This window comes from Acipenser ruthenus, chromosome 7 (genome assembly GCF_902713425.1).
Source record: "Acipenser ruthenus chromosome 7, fAciRut3.2 maternal haplotype, whole genome shotgun sequence".
In the NCBI taxonomy this organism is placed as follows: domain Eukaryota; kingdom Metazoa; phylum Chordata; class Actinopteri; order Acipenseriformes; family Acipenseridae; genus Acipenser; species Acipenser ruthenus.
This window is the reverse complement of record NC_081195.1, coordinates 34,823,912-34,842,465: the sequence shown is the minus strand read 5'-3', so window position 1 is coordinate 34,842,465 and position 18,554 is coordinate 34,823,912. Positions and strand designations below refer to the sequence as shown.

Below are 18,554 nucleotides of genomic sequence, written 5' to 3'. Positions count from 1 at the left end.
AGCCATGGCACCCGAGCTCAGTGACCCAGACGGTAAGCGGCGTGGCATCCGAGGACTGGAGGAGCGGATGCGCTCGTTAACCTCGGGGTCATGGGCGAGGGTATAAATAGGGGGCATGGCTTGAGTGATCGGTTCCTTTGCATATGGTTAAGTTAAATAGCCGAGAAGGAGCCCGTACTGTGAGGAAACCGTGAGTGTTCTGTGTCTGTGTATTAACACTGTGTGTCTTGTGTGTTATTTGTCACAGAGGATTACTGAGCACGATCCGGAGTTGCAGCCGCAGGCCAGCGAAAAACCCGGACTTCACCACTCTCCTTTCACTACCAACTGTCTTTGTGTTTGCACCTTTTAGCACTTGAATCACGCACTGTCTTTTGTGTTCGTGTTTAGTGTGGGTGTCGGAACGGGACTTTGGGGTTGCGGGTCAAACCCGCGGGATTATAAATTAGAAGTGATACACGCCGCTGTATCACTTCCAGCACTATTATCATTTACAGGTTTTGCCTTGAGGCTCTGGACATTTACAAAAATAAATAAACACCCTTGCACCTGTACCAACGTCTGTCTGTGTGATTCTTCTGCACTGCACTCACCTGCACGTCATTACCACTTTGCCACATACCTCCATCCCACATGCAAAGTAACCTTCCTCATCCAAGCAATATCTACAGGACAAATATTAACACATTATCTAGTAAACCTTCCACTGAAATGCAGCGCTATTCAATATGTTTGACTAAAATTCTTGTTTAAAAAAAAGAAATAAGATTCAACCTGGATTTAGTTTTATTTTTTTATTACAATAAGGCTATTCCCAGATCTCAGACAAATTGAGCATCCATGGGATGAACTTGATTACACCATAGCAAGGATAGTTCTCCAATTCATTTATGTGACAGCATTTCAGGATATTGCAACGGTTTTCTTTAAACCTATTTTTGTTAGTTCTTTTAATTTGAAATGACCTCATAGCCATTGTATAATCACAATATGGCACTCCAGAGTGTGCGTCATTGAGGGATATTGCCACTTTGCGTGGTGATGTCCCACAGCAACACACACCCTGTAGTGCTATATTGCAAATCCCATAAGACACCTTCAGGCATGCAGGTCCTACAAGATAACAAGCAAAGCAAACTGCATTTGCCTGTCAAACGAATTCATTAGAAACTAATGACTAAACCATTCTGCAGCCTAGTGGTACGTGCATTGAATATGGGAACAAGGTTTGGAATCCTTTTGCAGACATTTCTTCATTTATGTACATACAGAAAGTATTCCAAAAACTTTTGCATTCAGAAATCATATATGCTTTTAAAAGCTTTGTACGCATGTCGTCACTCTCTGGGTTAAATTTAACTGCAGCCCCCAACAAGAAAACCATTCTGGAACCTAGAATTCCATTTAATAAATTGAAAGAGGTGAAACGGAGGGTTTGGATCCAATCCGGGATTTTATTTTGCTTGTTTTATTTATACAGAAACTCAACCTGGGGATCTCTTCTTTCATCTTATCAACCACCTGCTTGGGAAATGTCACTATTCCGTTGTTTCGGACTGTTGAAACCCAACCTAATTATTTCTTTCCAAGCTTTCCTTGAATGAGGACCTTCCTCGTCCAACAAGCATTTACCAAAACAAACCACAGGTTGCAGGTGTGGAGGATAGGTCAGGGAGTCAAACATGTGCACACAAATTCAATAGGAATGTGCAGAGTTTTAAAGTTAATAAGCACAGCTGATACCATCTCCTTATGAGAACTGGCTGGACAAGAGCACTACTGAGCACAGCCAACAATCACCATAGAGTCTTTCACCATTAGAGAGAGGAGGCCAAAGCTTTCTTTTTTTATACAAGTAATTTGTCTCATCTGAAAGGAAAATTCATTCGACATCGTTTACAACTTTAAAATGAGACCAAACTAAATTCTTAGTCCAGAAGATAAATAACATTTTGTAGCCATTCACGCCTGGCTTTAGAACTTGAATTTTAGAACGGCATTTTTGGTCAATAGAGGATTCTGTATGAAGGTTCATGGAGTACTCCAGTTATTCTGCAAATGACAATGGCTTAATAACCAACATGTTTTTTTTTTTTTCACAGCCAACCTCATGTGTGGTTATGGAGTACTATTTTTATATAACAAGTTCAATATATGGAAAAGAAAAAAAAAAAAAATATATATATATATATATATATATATATATATATATATATATATATATATATATATATATATATATAAAAGGGTTCACATTGCAAAAGGATGGAGGCTAAGCCGTTTAAATGAACTGCTAAGTGGTTGACATTTTTGATTCAGTGTAAGCCATAATTTAATTGTAGTGATTTAATTGTATCGTTAACGCGGTGCGCGACAGATAAGCAAATAAAGTGTATATTTTTCATTATGTGATGGTGCTTTTGTGAATAATGCACCCCTGGTTAGTTTTGGGATATTTCTGCATTACCCAACTAGAGCCATCTGACCCTTTTGGAGTCCAGTAGCATAAGCCGCTGGTAAATCAGCATATAGTCCAGCTGATCTCCATCAACACCACTGCGTGAGCCGGGGAATAAAGAGAGAGGCAAATGCTGGCACATAGCTTCCTATTAAAGGAAAATGGTCATGAGATTAATGTTTTAATAAGACTTTATGCACTTTATTTGCTTATCTGTCGAGCACCGCGTTAACGATACAATTAAATCACTACAATTAAATTATGGCTTACACTGAATCAAAAATGTCAACCACTTAGCAGTTCATTTAAACGGCTTAGCCTCCATCCTTTTGCAATGTGAACCCTTTTATAAAGCTTTGAAGGCAGGCCACAGCTCATTTTTACCTCTTCTCTAGCAATGGTTTAAGAAATGTGCGTTTTGGCCACACTGTAATGTCACTTTTCTACTCGACTAATATGTATATATGTGTGCAGACATATACATACACATACAGTACAAACACACAATGGTTGACCGGATATTTTCCAGTAATTCTTCACATATTTGTGCTGGTAGCACTGCAGTCTTCTTGTCTCTCCCTGCCACATTTCATTGCCCGTGAAAACAGTGACTAGTTTTTCCACAACAGCAGGTCTGAATGGGGCGCACAGCTGCTTCGACTCACAGGACAGAGGGGGGCGCCGTACCGAGCACACCCAAAGGAAATTCCACAGAAAACGCAAAATCTGCCATCGATAAGAAATATGGATGTCTGTCTGACCCCGGAACGAAGAGTCCATTAGAAACAATGAGGCTACTGTTTGGACGAACATCTATCACTGAACAGCAATTTATTTCCACTTCTGTTTTGTCTTTCTGTGGACCTGACCCAAAACACATTTACAAGGTACCGCCCCGGAATTACTTTACCGTCATTACTCAAGTAATAGATTACAGTAAGTGCCAGGAATACAAGCGTCTAAACTAAAGTTATTATGTCTACCTGCTCAAATGGAGAGCCATTCTTCCATCAGCATTCTCTCTGTATAAGTTTTTTTTAAAGGACGCACAATACCTCATAAAGGAGTTGAAGTATACTAATGCCCTTTTACATGTGAGCAGAGGGTCTGGTGTTCTGGACACCTCTTGACTTTGGGGGTGTAGTCCCGGGGGGAAAGAGCAGAGCATGTTCTTCTAGGTACACAATTCAGGGTCGATATCAGAGTGAACTGTTGACTCATACCCTTTAAGGTTTTATACTGTGACTATAGAGCGATTTACGTTAGTTTTTAAGTTATCTTAATAAAAAGGGTAGATGCTAACTTTGATAACTTCTGTATTTTTGAATTCTAATAAAGTTATTAAATAATGTCAACACAAATCTGCATAAACAGCCTTACTCATATAAACTGTTACCATTGCTAAAATGTTACCATTTTGAATGGTGTTTCGTGATGACTGACTCAGAGTATATGGTCTTAACACACTGCTGTTAAACACTTGTTTGTCTGCAGTTTGGCTGGCAGTCACAAATAGCTCTATGGCTACATGTTTATTGGAGGCAGTAAACTGGGGGAGGCGAGCTGGCGAAACTTCCTGCCCTGTGCTCTGTGTTTTCAGCTAGCCTGGCTCTCTGGCAGTCCTGCATACACTGTAGCTAAAGCTCGACACTTTCAACAGGTGTCAGTCATTTAGGAATACTATCAGCACAAATTATGTAAAATAGTACGTGGAGAAGGCATTACCCTATGTGTCTGTAAATTTGACTTCTTACAAACTACTTGTTATTTGACCTTAAAATTTACGATCAAGCGTCAAATATTATGGATAATTTGCAAGATTCATTAATTCAGCAATAGCCTTTTTTTGGTGCTGTTTTAAATTAGATATACATACAGTACACACCTGATTAATTTGGTCTGCTGTACTAGATTAACTTAGTAGATGTATGCAAATATATATTTCTTGTTTTTGATATGTAATGAAACATAGCAGTTTGTGGTCTTAGCATTGTAGCAATCCTTATGACAGGACTGCCCCTTCATACAGAATTATTGCATCGCCATTGACAAGAAATTACTGTCTTAAGATTTCTACTTGGACACAATGGTGCTAAGCATCAGTGTTATACAAAGGAAAATATCTGCTGTCCTTTCAGTAAAAGTAAAATAAAGCATACTTCAAACAGAAGTGTCCATGTGTACACTGTGAATTGGCAGCAAATCATTACTGAGTATATGAAACACTGAATAAGTGAAATTTGTGAAGGATTCTACATATCTGTACATGCTCCTTTTTACCTCATGTTATCTGGTGCGTTTTAAATTCCTCAGTCAACTTTCCAGCAAGTATCACACTTTTTCTTAAGAAAAATCTTTCCACATTCCAATTGCACAAGGAGCCCAAAGTGTCCGTGCACATTATACTTCATGACATTTGGGATATCTTTCCTTCTCCGTACACCCCGCTGTCAGATCTTTGGAATACACTCGCTGTGTTCTGTACACTACATTAAACGCATCATATATTGCGATCAGATACCATAATGTTTTCATTTGTATCAGAGCTCAACATGCCCTCAATCCTCATTGCCTGATGCAATGTGCAGCACGAGGGAGCTTGATTTATTTGCTGCAAGCTAAGTCTTGCACCCTCGCCTCCATCCGCAGAGAGGTCAACAAATTAGTTCATCAAGACTTACCTGCAAACAAGTGCTCGGGGACTTTCACGTCTTCTGAAAAATTCATTTCAAAGAGCTTTACACAAGCCAGCGGAAAAATGTGTTTTACTGAGCTGGAGAGCTGCGCTGCTGCTTTTTACAGATGATGCTAATGAGAGATAATTACAGCGTTACTTATTTATGTAACTCTTTTTATACAAGATACATTTCAAAACTTCATAAAAATAACATTAATACAGAAACCGGACAGACTATACCATAGGTTTAACATGCATCGTAGTACTACAGACTAAATGGGATTTCTCTTAGACGTAACTGGTTTTAAACTGCACTGTACGCACACATCAACTTTTTTTGTTTTTGATCTGTAACAAAACATAACACTTGTTTTGCCTATGGCAGTAATATGGCAAGTACATTCATATTGTAACTGTAAAACACTGAATAGTGGTATATGTAGTAATATAAAAAGAATAAAAAAGAAACACAATTGTACGACAAATGCTTCGACACGATATTTGTTGCAATGCCTTGCAGTCCGTAAGGTGTCTATGTGAAGTGTCAAGCACATTACAACATGTTATTTCTGCTTTTACTTTATTTGTCATTAAAATGTTTTAACTTTGCTCCTTTGTTCATACTTTCTGTGAAAGAGAGGTTGTATTATAGTAAAATAATGATTTTTAACATGTGAGGCACAGCCTTCATGTTTTAATATCACACTCTAAAAGTACCCTTTCAATCTGAGAATGTCATGATTAAAACAAAAAGTCTGCATTCAATAAATTATTTGTTTTCAACTGGGGAACTGATTTCATGTTAGAAATACTAAAATAAGCATATTAAGTTCAATGACAAAAGTTTCAACAAGAAGACTTTTAATGTCTTCAGAACATATTAAGTTTCTTTTAGTATTTCCAAATTTGACATTATTGGGTGTTTAATAGTTTTGGATGATGCTTTGCAGTGAAACAAACTATCAACTACATTCTGAGCCTCGAAGAAAAAAATGAATCTAAAAAAGTTCCCATAAAATCCTGCTGTGAAGCTTAATGACCCGCTCGATTTCACTTTTCTGCTTTTAAATTGTAAGCAATATAAATTGATGGCAAACACACTTTACAACACTTATAGAACCTTGGAATGGACTCGTTGTTCCTTTACAACGTACAAGAACTCCTATTAAAACTCCACTTGCCTGTTTTGTCATCAATCACGGTTGACCACCGGATCTGCTGCCAGTCCCCACCCTTGTTAAACCTGACTCTAACCGGATACTATATCAGTCTTAGACCCCATTCACACTTGCAATTTAAGGTGGCCTAGGGCCGCCTTTTTTCATATGTGAACACTCCAAAAAAGAAAAGGCAGCCCAGGGCCGGCCTGCAATACAGGACCAGGGCCGGCCTTTACATATATATGACCAATTTGATTATGTAGCTCAGTAGCAGGAATCATAGGAATAACAAGGAAAAACACAGATTTTCTATGATGTCGGAGATGTTTTTGTTTTACATTTGGGGAGGGGCAAATAATAACGAATCAACACACGTATAATATACAAACATTAACACAGGCAACTTTGCTTTACATTTATGTAATCATACCTGTCTAATAAAACTGCTTCCGGTATTCAAGTTCAGTGTTGAATGAGGCTTCAGTTTACTTCAGTCAGTATCCAGAGCTGTTCAAAGATGCCGAAAACAATAACAATCACCCCTACAGATCAGATGAATGAGTTTGGCAAGGATGGATTTCACATCGATGGTAATGTGCTTTTTTTGTACTTCATGCAGCAAGGCTGTAGATTACACTCGTAGGCAGACCATTGTAGAACAGATGGGAAGCGCTAAACATAAATTAAATGTCATTTTTTTTACAATAGGGAACTATTTGAAGTAAAACTATAATATTTCAATGCCTGTTATTGTGATTATTATTGTTAATGTTATTCTACTGGCGACAGAGTAGTAGTTTATTATGTATCGTGCATGTTGTTGATGTATTGCTGTATTTAGGTTAGGGTGCTTCCCTTAATGAAGGTTTTGTTAATAATGAGGGTTTTGTTATAGCCATATGTTTAGTAATCTTCCAAGAGAAGGGGTAATGCTAATCTTCAGTCTTTACTGGTAATGGGTAATAACAATGATAATAATAACGAGTATACAATAGAATAGTTTAACGATTGTATTCATGCAGGTTAAACAAATACGTGTAAATGAGTACAAACATGTGTAATGTAAAATATATGAATGTTTATTGTAAATGGAACAAATGGTAAAGAAGAGTTTATTTTGTATAAAATGATTCCAGGTGTAACCATGTGTAATTCCTTAGGAGGGAGCAGTAGTATTAGGTGGTCAGTTGTGAAAATAAATATTTATACCTGTGAACACTAGCAAGTTGCTGTTTCCCGCATTCTAAATACCTGAGCGTTCTTGAGAGAATAATGTGATTGTGGGTGGGGGTAAGCTCGGACCGTCACCTCGTTACACACCATAACATTAAGTCAAAATAGTCAATAATATATATGTTTTTATATATATATACACCAGGGGTGGCCAGGGCTGGTCCTGGAGAACCACAATCCTGCAGGTTTTCTGGGTCTCTTTAAATCATCAATGGCCAAAGACTGACGGAACATGTTTGTGTTGACCAATTAAGAAAACAACTGGTTCAATTGAGAAAACAACTGGTTCAATTGAGAAAACAACTGGTTCAATTGAGAAAACAACTGGTTCAATTGAGAACTCCTGTGGAACGAAAACCAGAAGACCCTGCTGCTCTCCAGGACCAGAAATGGCCACCCCTGATATATACCATAAAATCTGCTACTGTGCTGCATTGAAAAAAATATTAATAAGAAACATCTGCTACAAATCAAGAATTACTGTCTATCCTGGTAGCTCTTCCATTCTGAGGCCTGCTTTTCAGTCACATATGTGAACGGACAAAGGTGCCTTAAACCGCAAATGAGAACGGGGTTGCAGACCTAAATATGCGGCGGCCCTGAGCCAGCACAGTAGTATCAGTTCAATGGAGGGTCTAGTTAAGTAAGCGAGAGATCGGTTGGAATGAAAACCAGCAGCCACAGGGGGTCCCAGGACCGAGTTTGAGAAGCCCTGGTCTAGAGTAAGCTGTCCATTTAAACCAATAGGGTGCTATTGGTCTTAAAGCTGCCAGGAGCCTTTGGTCAGAGGCTGGATTAACAGTCAAGCAGGGCACTGAGCAGATAGCATGGAAACAACCTTCACACCTGAGTGTGGGCATGCACAAGTGTGTGTTTTTTGGCTGTGTGTGTGTGTGTGACAATTTCTGATCATTGGATGATTGCAAGTTTAATGCAAATAAATCAATTATATGTCACTGCCTGAATCAGTGCTCACTGAATCAATGCGAATTGGCTAAATTCCTTCTAACCATTAAAAAATATTTTGCGGCAAGACCGCTTTGTCTTTTCACAACCATGGTCTAGCTATAATGATGGCTTCTGTTTTTCAGTGTTTTTTTTTTTTTTACATGGCCAAAAATCAGTTTATATCAGGCTTTTATTTTTCATACTGTCCGCTAAGTGAATTCATTCTTTCTGCTATTGACATGCTGAAGCATCCTAGACACTGCTCAGATCAAATCACTGATTGCAACAAAATACAGCAAAGTGCTCCATGACGGGAGATGTAGTCGTCTCTTGTGTTCTTTCTGTGTTCATAGGATAAACATCATAGCTATATGGTTCAATTTTGTCACATTTCATAGAACCTCACTTGGGGTTAATATTTTTGCTCAACAAAAACTCAAGCTTTGACTGTGTGTATATATAATACATATTAGGTCAAAACATCTCTAATCCTTAGTAAAGGACCTTGAATGTTATCCTTCAAACTATGTTTAACCGCTGTTCCAAAAAAATCAGTCGGGAAATATGTAGATATTCATTTTTGTAATTTACCCTTTTCTGCTTAATGAAAGAAAATCTCAGTTTCAAAATCGTGTCGACTAAAGACTGCTTCCTCTGTGTCCTTTACGATCAATCTATCTACAGTATATAAATCGAGTTTAGCAAATAAAGAAAAAAAAAGAGAAAACCGCATTGCTCTTGGAATATTGAGGAAACCGGTTGTATTCATTAGCAACTACAACTGCATAAATCATGAAAAGTAAAGGAAAAACTTTAACATTTTCATTTTTTTTTTTTTTAACGTAGCCATTTTCTAATATTGCTAACTGTACTGTGGAACACTATTCTGGTGACATTATCGCATTAATGAGTATCCTCCCAACACTTAAACAGGGGATGAACTAAGTGACCGGCTAAACAAATACTGTTTGTTGAACAAGATGGGACAGGTCATCAGCTCATCACACCAATTTGAACAAGCATCTGAAGTATTGACTCCCTGCGGTTTCAGACACTCAAGCAACCATTTAGATGCCTGTTCACTTATTGCTTCATTCATTTTAATAGCAATACATATTTGCTACCATTAGTCCAACATAAAAACGAACAGTAATCTTATAGTAAAGGACATTCTTGTTAAGTACAAGCACCCATTCAATGTGTCTCTATTAAAATGTCTGCCACTCCCTTTGAGTTTATCATAGCTTCTATACAGCTTGTCACAGCAGGCACATTGCATAAAGAGGGTCTTCTTTCCCAGCCACGGTCGATTGGATTGCAATGGTCCTCATTTAATGGGTACAAGATAAAGATATTATGCGTCTGTCTAATTTAGTTTTATGTGGGGTTTAGTTTTGTGTTTTATTAAGGGTTATTCATTGTGGGTATAATGTAATAAACAAAAATAAAGTTACATTTAATTATTACAGCAAACTGACTGGACAAAATGTGATCAGATATCAGTTTATTTAGGTAGTCGGGGACTGAGCAATGGTGGATAACAGAGGCTAGGTTATATTTTATTAATTCGTATTTATTTGGCAGATGCCTTTATCCAAGATTAAATGCCAAAATACACTAATTTCCAGGTAGATAACTTTGCTTTGCTTATGAATTGCTGTAATACCTGCACAAATGAATCAAATTTCACCACTTGCACTGTGAAATTTAAGAATAAGAAATAAACAAACTGCTGCAAATAGAAAGAAAATACAAATTAATATTACTGCCAGGATCAAAAACACATGCAGGAAAGAGTTTAGGATATACCTACTGTAATAAACACTGCATACAACTCACACTGCATACCTTGTCCTTGTCTGAAAGGGGTTTGGGGCTTTGTTTTGTACCTTGTCTTTGGACTTAGGCTGCCCCCTACAGGTGGTGAATAGGGAGACTCACTGGACTCCTAATGGGAGAAACTACACAGAAACTATACACAGTAAGCTACAGTTTAGGAAGGCAGAGAGAAAATACAGTGCATGCCACATATATTACATCACCTTCCATTTTCATGCTGTACAGGAGTCTTCGCGTATAGGAACACGTCTGAGAACACTTCACCTAAGAGAACACGCTTGTGATTGTTCTCATTGTAAATGCTCCGCCTAAAGGAACAGGAACTTCGCTTAAAAGAACACCTTTTTGGCACCGACAGCGATTAGTTCACAACTGATACAGTACTGTTTTGTAACCTGATAACTCATCATCATCAAACTTAAATTCAAATGGTTTATTCAATCTTTTCCAATGTGACTTGTCATTGCGAGAGGCCCACTGATTGGTGCATTCAATCTTTCCAGAACCGCCGTCATATCATTGCTTCATTTTGTTTCTCTTGCTACAAAAAGTTGGAAATTGTTCGAGCTCCTGAAAAATACCTGAATCAGACATGCTGCTGAGCAATTTGGTGTTTTTTGTTCTGGTGAGCTGCTTCACCATTCTGTTAAATAATTTTGTGCATGTCTTGACTATTGCTCCCGTACAGGTACTCATAATTAATCTAGAGCTGCTGCTGCATTTTTTAACATGTGTAGGCTGTGTGAATTTAGTTTGACAGTTAGTTTATTAACGTTAGTTTGTCTGTTATTTTATTATTATAGTTTATTAACAAACACTTGCCTATTGCTTTTCTCTTATTAATTTCATTTGTTGATGCATGTGCGTCATTACAAGAAATAAATATGTATTTATTTATTGATTCAAATTGTGTCTGGTGGTCAACTCTGTCTTAAAGAACACTTCAGCTAAGAGAATACTTTGCTTACTTCCAGAGGGGTGTTCTCTTAGCCAGAGACTACTGTATTGTCAAAATACGGTTTAACAGCATTGAATATAAACAACAGCGAGCAGTTACTGTTTCTTTCATCACAACTCAATGCACTTTCCTTGGACCTTTTTATAGCCCAGTGAAAAGGCATCCTTTTCTCTGTCTGGTTCCCCAGTGTTTAGAAGGGCAATCTAATGGCTAAGTCATTCATCATTTCCTATGTGTGGCTTAACCCTGCAGAGTGGTGTGCCACTTTGGTTTCATTCCTGGTGCGAATGCTGCACTGGCAGTGGTGAGCTCCCACCCTGCCTCATGCAAGTTCATCTCCAACTGCTGCTGTGCCCGCACACACTTGCCAACAAATTATGATATATCATGTACCAAGTACACTGTGTACAATTCAATCCTGTCTGCAAGGCTGCTAATGTAATGCAAAATCGTGATTGAGTATTTGAATGATGTCTTTTTTCTATATCATATAACACTGTATATACAAACCACACTTTCCAAGCTTACGAGCACTTCATTACAGAGAAACCTGGTATCCAAATGGCATCAAGCAGTTTAAATTAGGTACACAAATTCAGTACACATCATACTGTATGCATAACTAATAGAACTCCATGAGATAGAAGGTAACAAGCATAGCAGCCTGAGGGAGGAGTCAAATACCTAGCAGGTCACTACCTCCTTCAACATAATTGGTATACAACTTCACACAATATACTATAGGTATATATTTGGACATTCCAATTAGCATGCCACCAATTATATTAAACAGCAGTCTACAGACCTCTTCCCCATTTGTCAACACAGTCAACTCTTAAATGCAGAACCTTGAGTCCGGATTTGAGGTTTCCTGAGAGATTTGACAAGCCACTCAGTGCCAAGTACAACAGCAGACGAAGCTGCATTATTGATTTCACGTTGGCTCCATTTCACTCGTCACAGCCCGCCTAACAGCAGGCTGGTCTCTGTTTTGGGGGCTCATTTCAGATTTATGGCCGGTTTTTATTTTTAAATGTGCGGTCTTCTAAACTCGCACAGATACACAGTCTCCCTCTTGCCAGCTCCAGACCTCACCGTTTTATTATAGGGCTTGGAAGGGATTCTGTGCTAAGCAGCTATTTGCTGCCTCCATACTTGGGGAGCGCTTGGCTTGTATGGCAGCGCACACGTTGCTTTAATTCAAACAAATTATATCAAGATAAGGATCCCAAGTGTGCTCTTCTAGTTTTATCTTCAATAACAATGTGCTTGAATTAATGCCGTGTGTGGCCTGCCATAAAAGTCAATTGCTCCTAAAAAGGGCAAGTTTCAAAACACTAGATCACAATTTCAAAGGTATGAAACTTGAGCGGAAGGATACTGTAGTGCCCTGTTTAACACTGACATTACCTAAAAAAAAATTCTACTTAACTTTGATTTAATGGTTTATAATGGTTCAGCACTCTGTCAGTACTGTATAACCTCACGCTAGTTACCAAGATCATGTCAGATCTGCATATACACCAGGAACTCACAGTGTTTAAGGTTAACAAAGTTTTACAAATATTAGTTTTGTTTGCATAAATATTAAAATTCCCACAAGGTTAACGCATGAATTCTAGTTTACATTATAGTGTATAAATTACTAGTAGCCACTGAAGCTTTAAATGCAGTCGACTGACAGCTGACTGACCACCTACTGCTGCTTAGCGTGTGGAGCTGCTGTGCTGGTTGACTGGTCCTGAGAAGATGATAAATCAACAATTCCTAAAACATTGCAGACACCCAGACTTCCTCTGTGAAGCTAGGAGAAGGAGGGTGCAATTCCACGAGCGCTTGGACAGGCAGCCCCCATTGCCAGCCATACAAGGCCACACATGTCATGGTCACATCACTGTTGAATTGCTGATACACGCTGGCTGGCTACCTCAGATGGCATCAATCCTACTAATGCGTGGAGCCCTGGGTGCCAGCTTGAGAGTTCTCAGAACTGGATTCCAGACTGATGGTGTTCAAGAAGCACTGTAAATCTTTTCTAGTGCACAATGTCAAGGAGGGAGTGGCAGCGAAGGTCATGCACGCACTGTAATGCATCTGGCAAGCAGTATGAATGCATTATAAAAGTGATTTACTTTTGTTGTATTAAAAAAATAAAACAGAGAAACTCAAAACACAAGGCCCTGTCACGCACAGGCTACAGCACAAGAGAACGGATGAATTATATGCAACAGTTTGTGTAATATAATACTTTAAACACATTGAGGTTATCCGAAGGAAACATTTAAAACATGCTAACTGTACAGACTAATCCCCGAGTTGCACACATCCATAATTTTTCATTTTATATACAATAGCAATCCAAAGAAAATCCTTTAATAAATATTCTAAATGCTTTAGAATTCAGTGTATGGTGCTGGATTGATTGGCCAATGGCATTTTTATAGTTTTTATTGTAAAGCACCCTGGGATGTTCTGCGCTATATGAAAGCTAATTGTATTGTATTGTGTATGCATGTGTCAAGTACCGCAATGCCATAATGAAAAACATGTTTAATCATTCACGCAAAAACCTTATAACCCAATTATATGGCCAAGGGAGAAAAAAAAAAGCTTTATAATTAATTTTACAGTTTTCTGGGAAAATATCAGAGCACCATTGGGGGTCGGACAGGAACGCAGCTCACCTGCAAATGGTATCAATTGTCTCAGTCACCATCGTTAACCTGTAACAGTACTACCATATTTTAAACCAAAAAAAATATCTAAAACTGATTTAAATATAGCGTTTATAAAACCAGGGAACAGTTCTGTAAAAATCTGTAAAGGGCCTTGTTTATTTACCTTACACAGACTTTTATGCACTTATAACCACTAAAAAGGTAAGGGAACAGAAAAAATGAGACAGCGTGATTTGAAACTACTTGCTCTTTAAATATTAAAATACACATACATAAACTAATAAATAAATAAATCAATCAATAAATAAACTAATGCATGAATGTGGGAAGAAAAAAAACAGTGTCTCTTACTTCATCTCCAGCACCTCCTCCAGGTGTTTCCTGCGCTCTGCGCGGAGGGTGGTCAGGTGAGCCTCCTTCTCTGCCAGGGACTGCTGCGTGGACGACAGCTTGGCTTTCATGGACTCCAGCTCCTGCTTCACCTTCTCCATGGCGGCCATCAGCTCCTCCATCTACACAGAAACACAACAGTCAGCCGAGGTCAGCCTGCGAAGCCAGCAGGGCTGCCATCTTGAGCCTGCATGTCTGTTTCCAAAGAGAGGACCACTGGTGCGGCTACATGCTGTGGGTGTAGGTAAGGGGGAGAAGATCGAATAGCACTAAGGGTACAGCTCTGAGCTTTGAGCTTTGAGTATGCATATTCATGCCAGCAAAGGCCTATCTCCTGGGTTTGATAAAGGGGAGTCCCTCTGAGCGTGCATAGTCATGTCAGCAAAGGGCTATCTCCTGGGTTTGATAAAGGGGAGTCCCTCTGAGCGTGCATAGTCATGTCAGCAAAGGGCTATCTCCTGGGTTTGATAAAGGGGAGCCCCTTTGAGCGTGCATAGTCATGTCAGCAAAGGGCTATCTCCTGGGTTTGATAAAGGGGAGCCCCTTTGAGCGTGCATATTCATGTCAGCAAAGGGCTATCTCCTGGGTTTGATAAAGGGGAGCCCCTTTGAGAATGCATATTCATGTCAGCAAAGGGCTATCTCCTGGGTTTGATAAAGGGGAGCCCCTTTGAGCATGCATGTCTGTTTCAAAGCGGTCCCTGTGCTGGGGGTTCAGGAAGTGAAGGGGACTGTACTGTATAGGGCTGCCCTTTGATGCATGCAGTTTGCAAAGAGGATTGTTCTCCCATGCTCTGTTCCAATGAGTGCTACAGAACTATACAGCCTGACTTTGATTTGCAAATACAGCGTCACCTCTGTAGTAAGAATTCCCATTGTTGAGAACAGCACGAACAGACAACAGAGTTTACTGCTGACTGTCATTCATTACAGGGATGGAAATAAGACCTAAAATGCATAGCTGTTTGATCCATTCCTGGTTTCACTATGAGTTTAAGACAACACATCTGAGCTTGTTACATATACACTGTGCCTAATCAAGCTCACTGTAAAACCTGGAAAGGGTGAAACTGCTTTGCAATAGGAGTCTTATTTCCATCCCTAAATTGGCAAAACAGCTAATCATAAAAGAGGTGCCAACCATGGCTTTAAAATTCACTTTCTTGTCTCTTGTTAGCACGAGTAATATTATCAGTGCTCCCCCATTCACTTTCTTCTGTTGAAGACCTTTTAGTTTTGGATTTTTTTTTTTTTTTATGCAGCAGATATTTCAAAGAACACAATAATAATGTGCATGAAAACCTACTGCTGTTTCTTGGTCCCTAATCATTTAAACTCACTTCAACGGCCGCAATCAGACCCACAGCAAAAGTTAGTTTATCTGTAGTGTAGTGTTTTAATATTTGCATATTAACAGTAAAAACTGATCAACTAATGAATAACCTAAACTCCACATCAGGAAAGCTGAGTGCTCAACTTGCGGTTTCTAATAGCTCCATTCCAGGTGGGCCGATGGAACTAATGAAAGGTTGTTACAGTGCAGAAAGCCAGGTTTCTTTTTAGCCTGTTATAAAACAACAACTCCACTACATTGATATGAAGCCTAGAGAGGACCCTGCTTCTGTATTAAACCCATTAATGAGCTCACAAGACATCAATGTAAAAAGCACTGTGCTAGTCACAGTAGCACTTCAAGGTGAAGACACACATGCTGCTGTCTCTGTCTGCTGCACCGAGGGAATCCCAGTCACCTGCAGCCCGCTACACTGCAATGAATTCCATGCACAGTCTTGCCTGCTTGTTAAGAATTCTTCCTTTTGATTCGGTCTCCCTGGGCTTTAGAAATGAAGAGCACTGAATCTGTTCTATTGAACAAAATGGTCTGCCTTACCTCTCCAGGCCTCGAAGATACAAATCCTTCTGGCTGCTATCTTCTCTCCGTTTAATCACAGCGTGCCAAGATGTGAGCTATTAACTAGGTCTGTTCACTATTATTAGATCCTGGAGCCTCGAACAGTTAGACATACATTTTTATTTTGTTTTTAAATACAAATCAACCTAATTGGGCGTAGAGGACTTAAAAAGGTTGATAAAAAGCCCTCTGTGATGCTGCAGGGCTCCAACACACTGAGCTCCTTGTTTAAGTTATTATTATTTTTTAACCCCACCTATTGCAGAATATTATTTTACATAGAAACACGCCACTTTACCAGCCAGCAAAAATAAAAACATTAAAGCATTCAGCCACACTTAAAGTATTTCTTTCCAGGCCTCAATTACAATCACTACGCCACTCTGCTTACTTACCAGTTGCTTAGCACTAACCCACACTGCCTCCCTCCCAGTCCCTCACTTCTATTCACTAGGTCACTCTACAACATATTCCTCTTTAATCTCTCTAGTTCTCAAAACAAGGCCATACTGCTTACCTCCCAGTCCCAAAGCTCTAACCATAAGACCACAATACTTCTTATACTTTCACGTCTAACCACTGCCTTTCAAATCTCGGCTCCAGAAACTAGGGCACACTACTTATCAGTCCTCAGATTTTTTAACACCGGATCAAACTCTTCCATAGCCATCAGCTATAACCACCAGGACACACTGCTTCCCAGTTCTTTAGCCCTGACAACTAGGTCAAACTGCATCCCAGAACTCAGCTCTAACCACAACACTGCCTCCCAGTCCCTCATCTCTAATCACTGGGCTACACTGCTTCCCAGTCCCTCATCTCTAACCATTAGGCCACATTGCCTCCCAGTCCCTCATCACAAACCACTGGGCTACACTGCTTCCCAGTCCCTCATCTCTAAACACAAGGCCCTGAGCTCCAACCAATTTAAAAACAAAACATCGTCTCTCAGATACATGCAAAATGAAATATGCAATAAATTCCTTGTGGCACGGTGCCCTTTTTTGTGCACTTTAATCAACTAGAAATACAGCTATATGGTTATAGTGGGTCACTAATACCTTGTGTGCTGTAGAAAGGTGTTTTCCCTTCCCAGCAAAAGTGTGGACATTGTTGACGCATTGTACTAATCTCCATGTCTAACCTCTTACCCTCCAACTCATTTGTGCCTGACAGGGGGGCATGGTGTGCCGGGGAGGAATGGCATCTTTCCCTGTAAAAGGCTCTAATCGCTAGCAGGCTGACAGGAAGTGGGAAGCGGGAGCTGCGGAGAAGGGGAGGAGTAGCCAGCTGTGCTCCCTCCCAGCCACACAGATTAGGCACTAACTGTTGTCTCTATTGCTGGATCTGCACAGTTGCAGGCTTGCATTATTAGTGGTATTCAGATTGTAAACTAGCTGTTCCATCTCAGTGTATCTGTGCTACTGAAATATCATCATCTTCTATTAATAAAAATGGTTCATTTCAGTTAGACCCAACCTGTAATAAAACTTTCTTGAGAGAATCATACAATACTGTACAAACTGTAAAAGACACTATCCCAAATTATGTGGTCTATACCACTACCACAAATATTTTGACATAGGAGGTTTAGACACTGTGGCAGCTGCAACTTTTTATATTTACTGTCACAAAAGGGATATTTTTTCTTGTACTGTACGATACCCCCAAATCGAGTTTAACCATGACAATCACAGAATGCAGTTATGCACAGAGTGTGGAGCCAACATCTCAAAGGATTAACTCAGTATCACAGGGCTCCAATATGGCATCCATGCGAAACCACAGGTCAAAGTGACGGTTACTGTTAGATTTTGCTTGTGGAGTTTCCAGAACTAAATATAACATAAATAAAACATGAAGTTGGCATCTGAAATAGTTTAAGTGATATTTGCAGTGATGCCGACTAGTGCACAAAAAACATACAAGATGCCCAAGAATAAATACCAAGCTCATCACCGGTTCTCTTGATATGTGTAAAAGCGTGACTGACATTCACATGAAGTATGGCAGTCGTCTCACCTGTATCCCCATCAACAGGAATATGCACTCAATGCAGGGACAACAAATGAATCTGTACAGTGGTCTCCATCTCTTACTGTACAACGCTGTCTTCTTCTAAGCACTTTGGGAGGGCATGGGACCAGGTCAGCTGTACTTATTAAGTTGTAATGAATTACACTAGCTGTCACACCTCCCACTGACAAATAGTTTGGGTCTGTCAGGATTCCTGTCCATTATTGTTTTCCAAGCATGAGAAAACGACTGTTATGGCAAAATAAGAAGTATAGGAATGTTCCTG

General features: G+C 39.4%; 1 protein-coding gene across 10 annotated transcripts in view; it reads right to left on the bottom strand.

Annotated features, from left to right (window-relative positions):
* LOC117414964 (ELKS/Rab6-interacting/CAST family member 1) overlaps positions 1-18,554 on the bottom strand; it is a 374,494-nt gene that overhangs the window by 168,685 nt on the left and 187,255 nt on the right. For all 10 annotated transcript variants that reach the window (XM_059026821.1, XM_059026823.1, XM_059026822.1 and 7 more), the window contains one exon: positions 14,303-14,463. In XM_059026821.1, the coding sequence (XP_058882804.1) occupies positions 14,303-14,463 (161 nt within the window). The remainder of the gene's footprint in view (positions 1-14,302; positions 14,464-18,554) is intronic.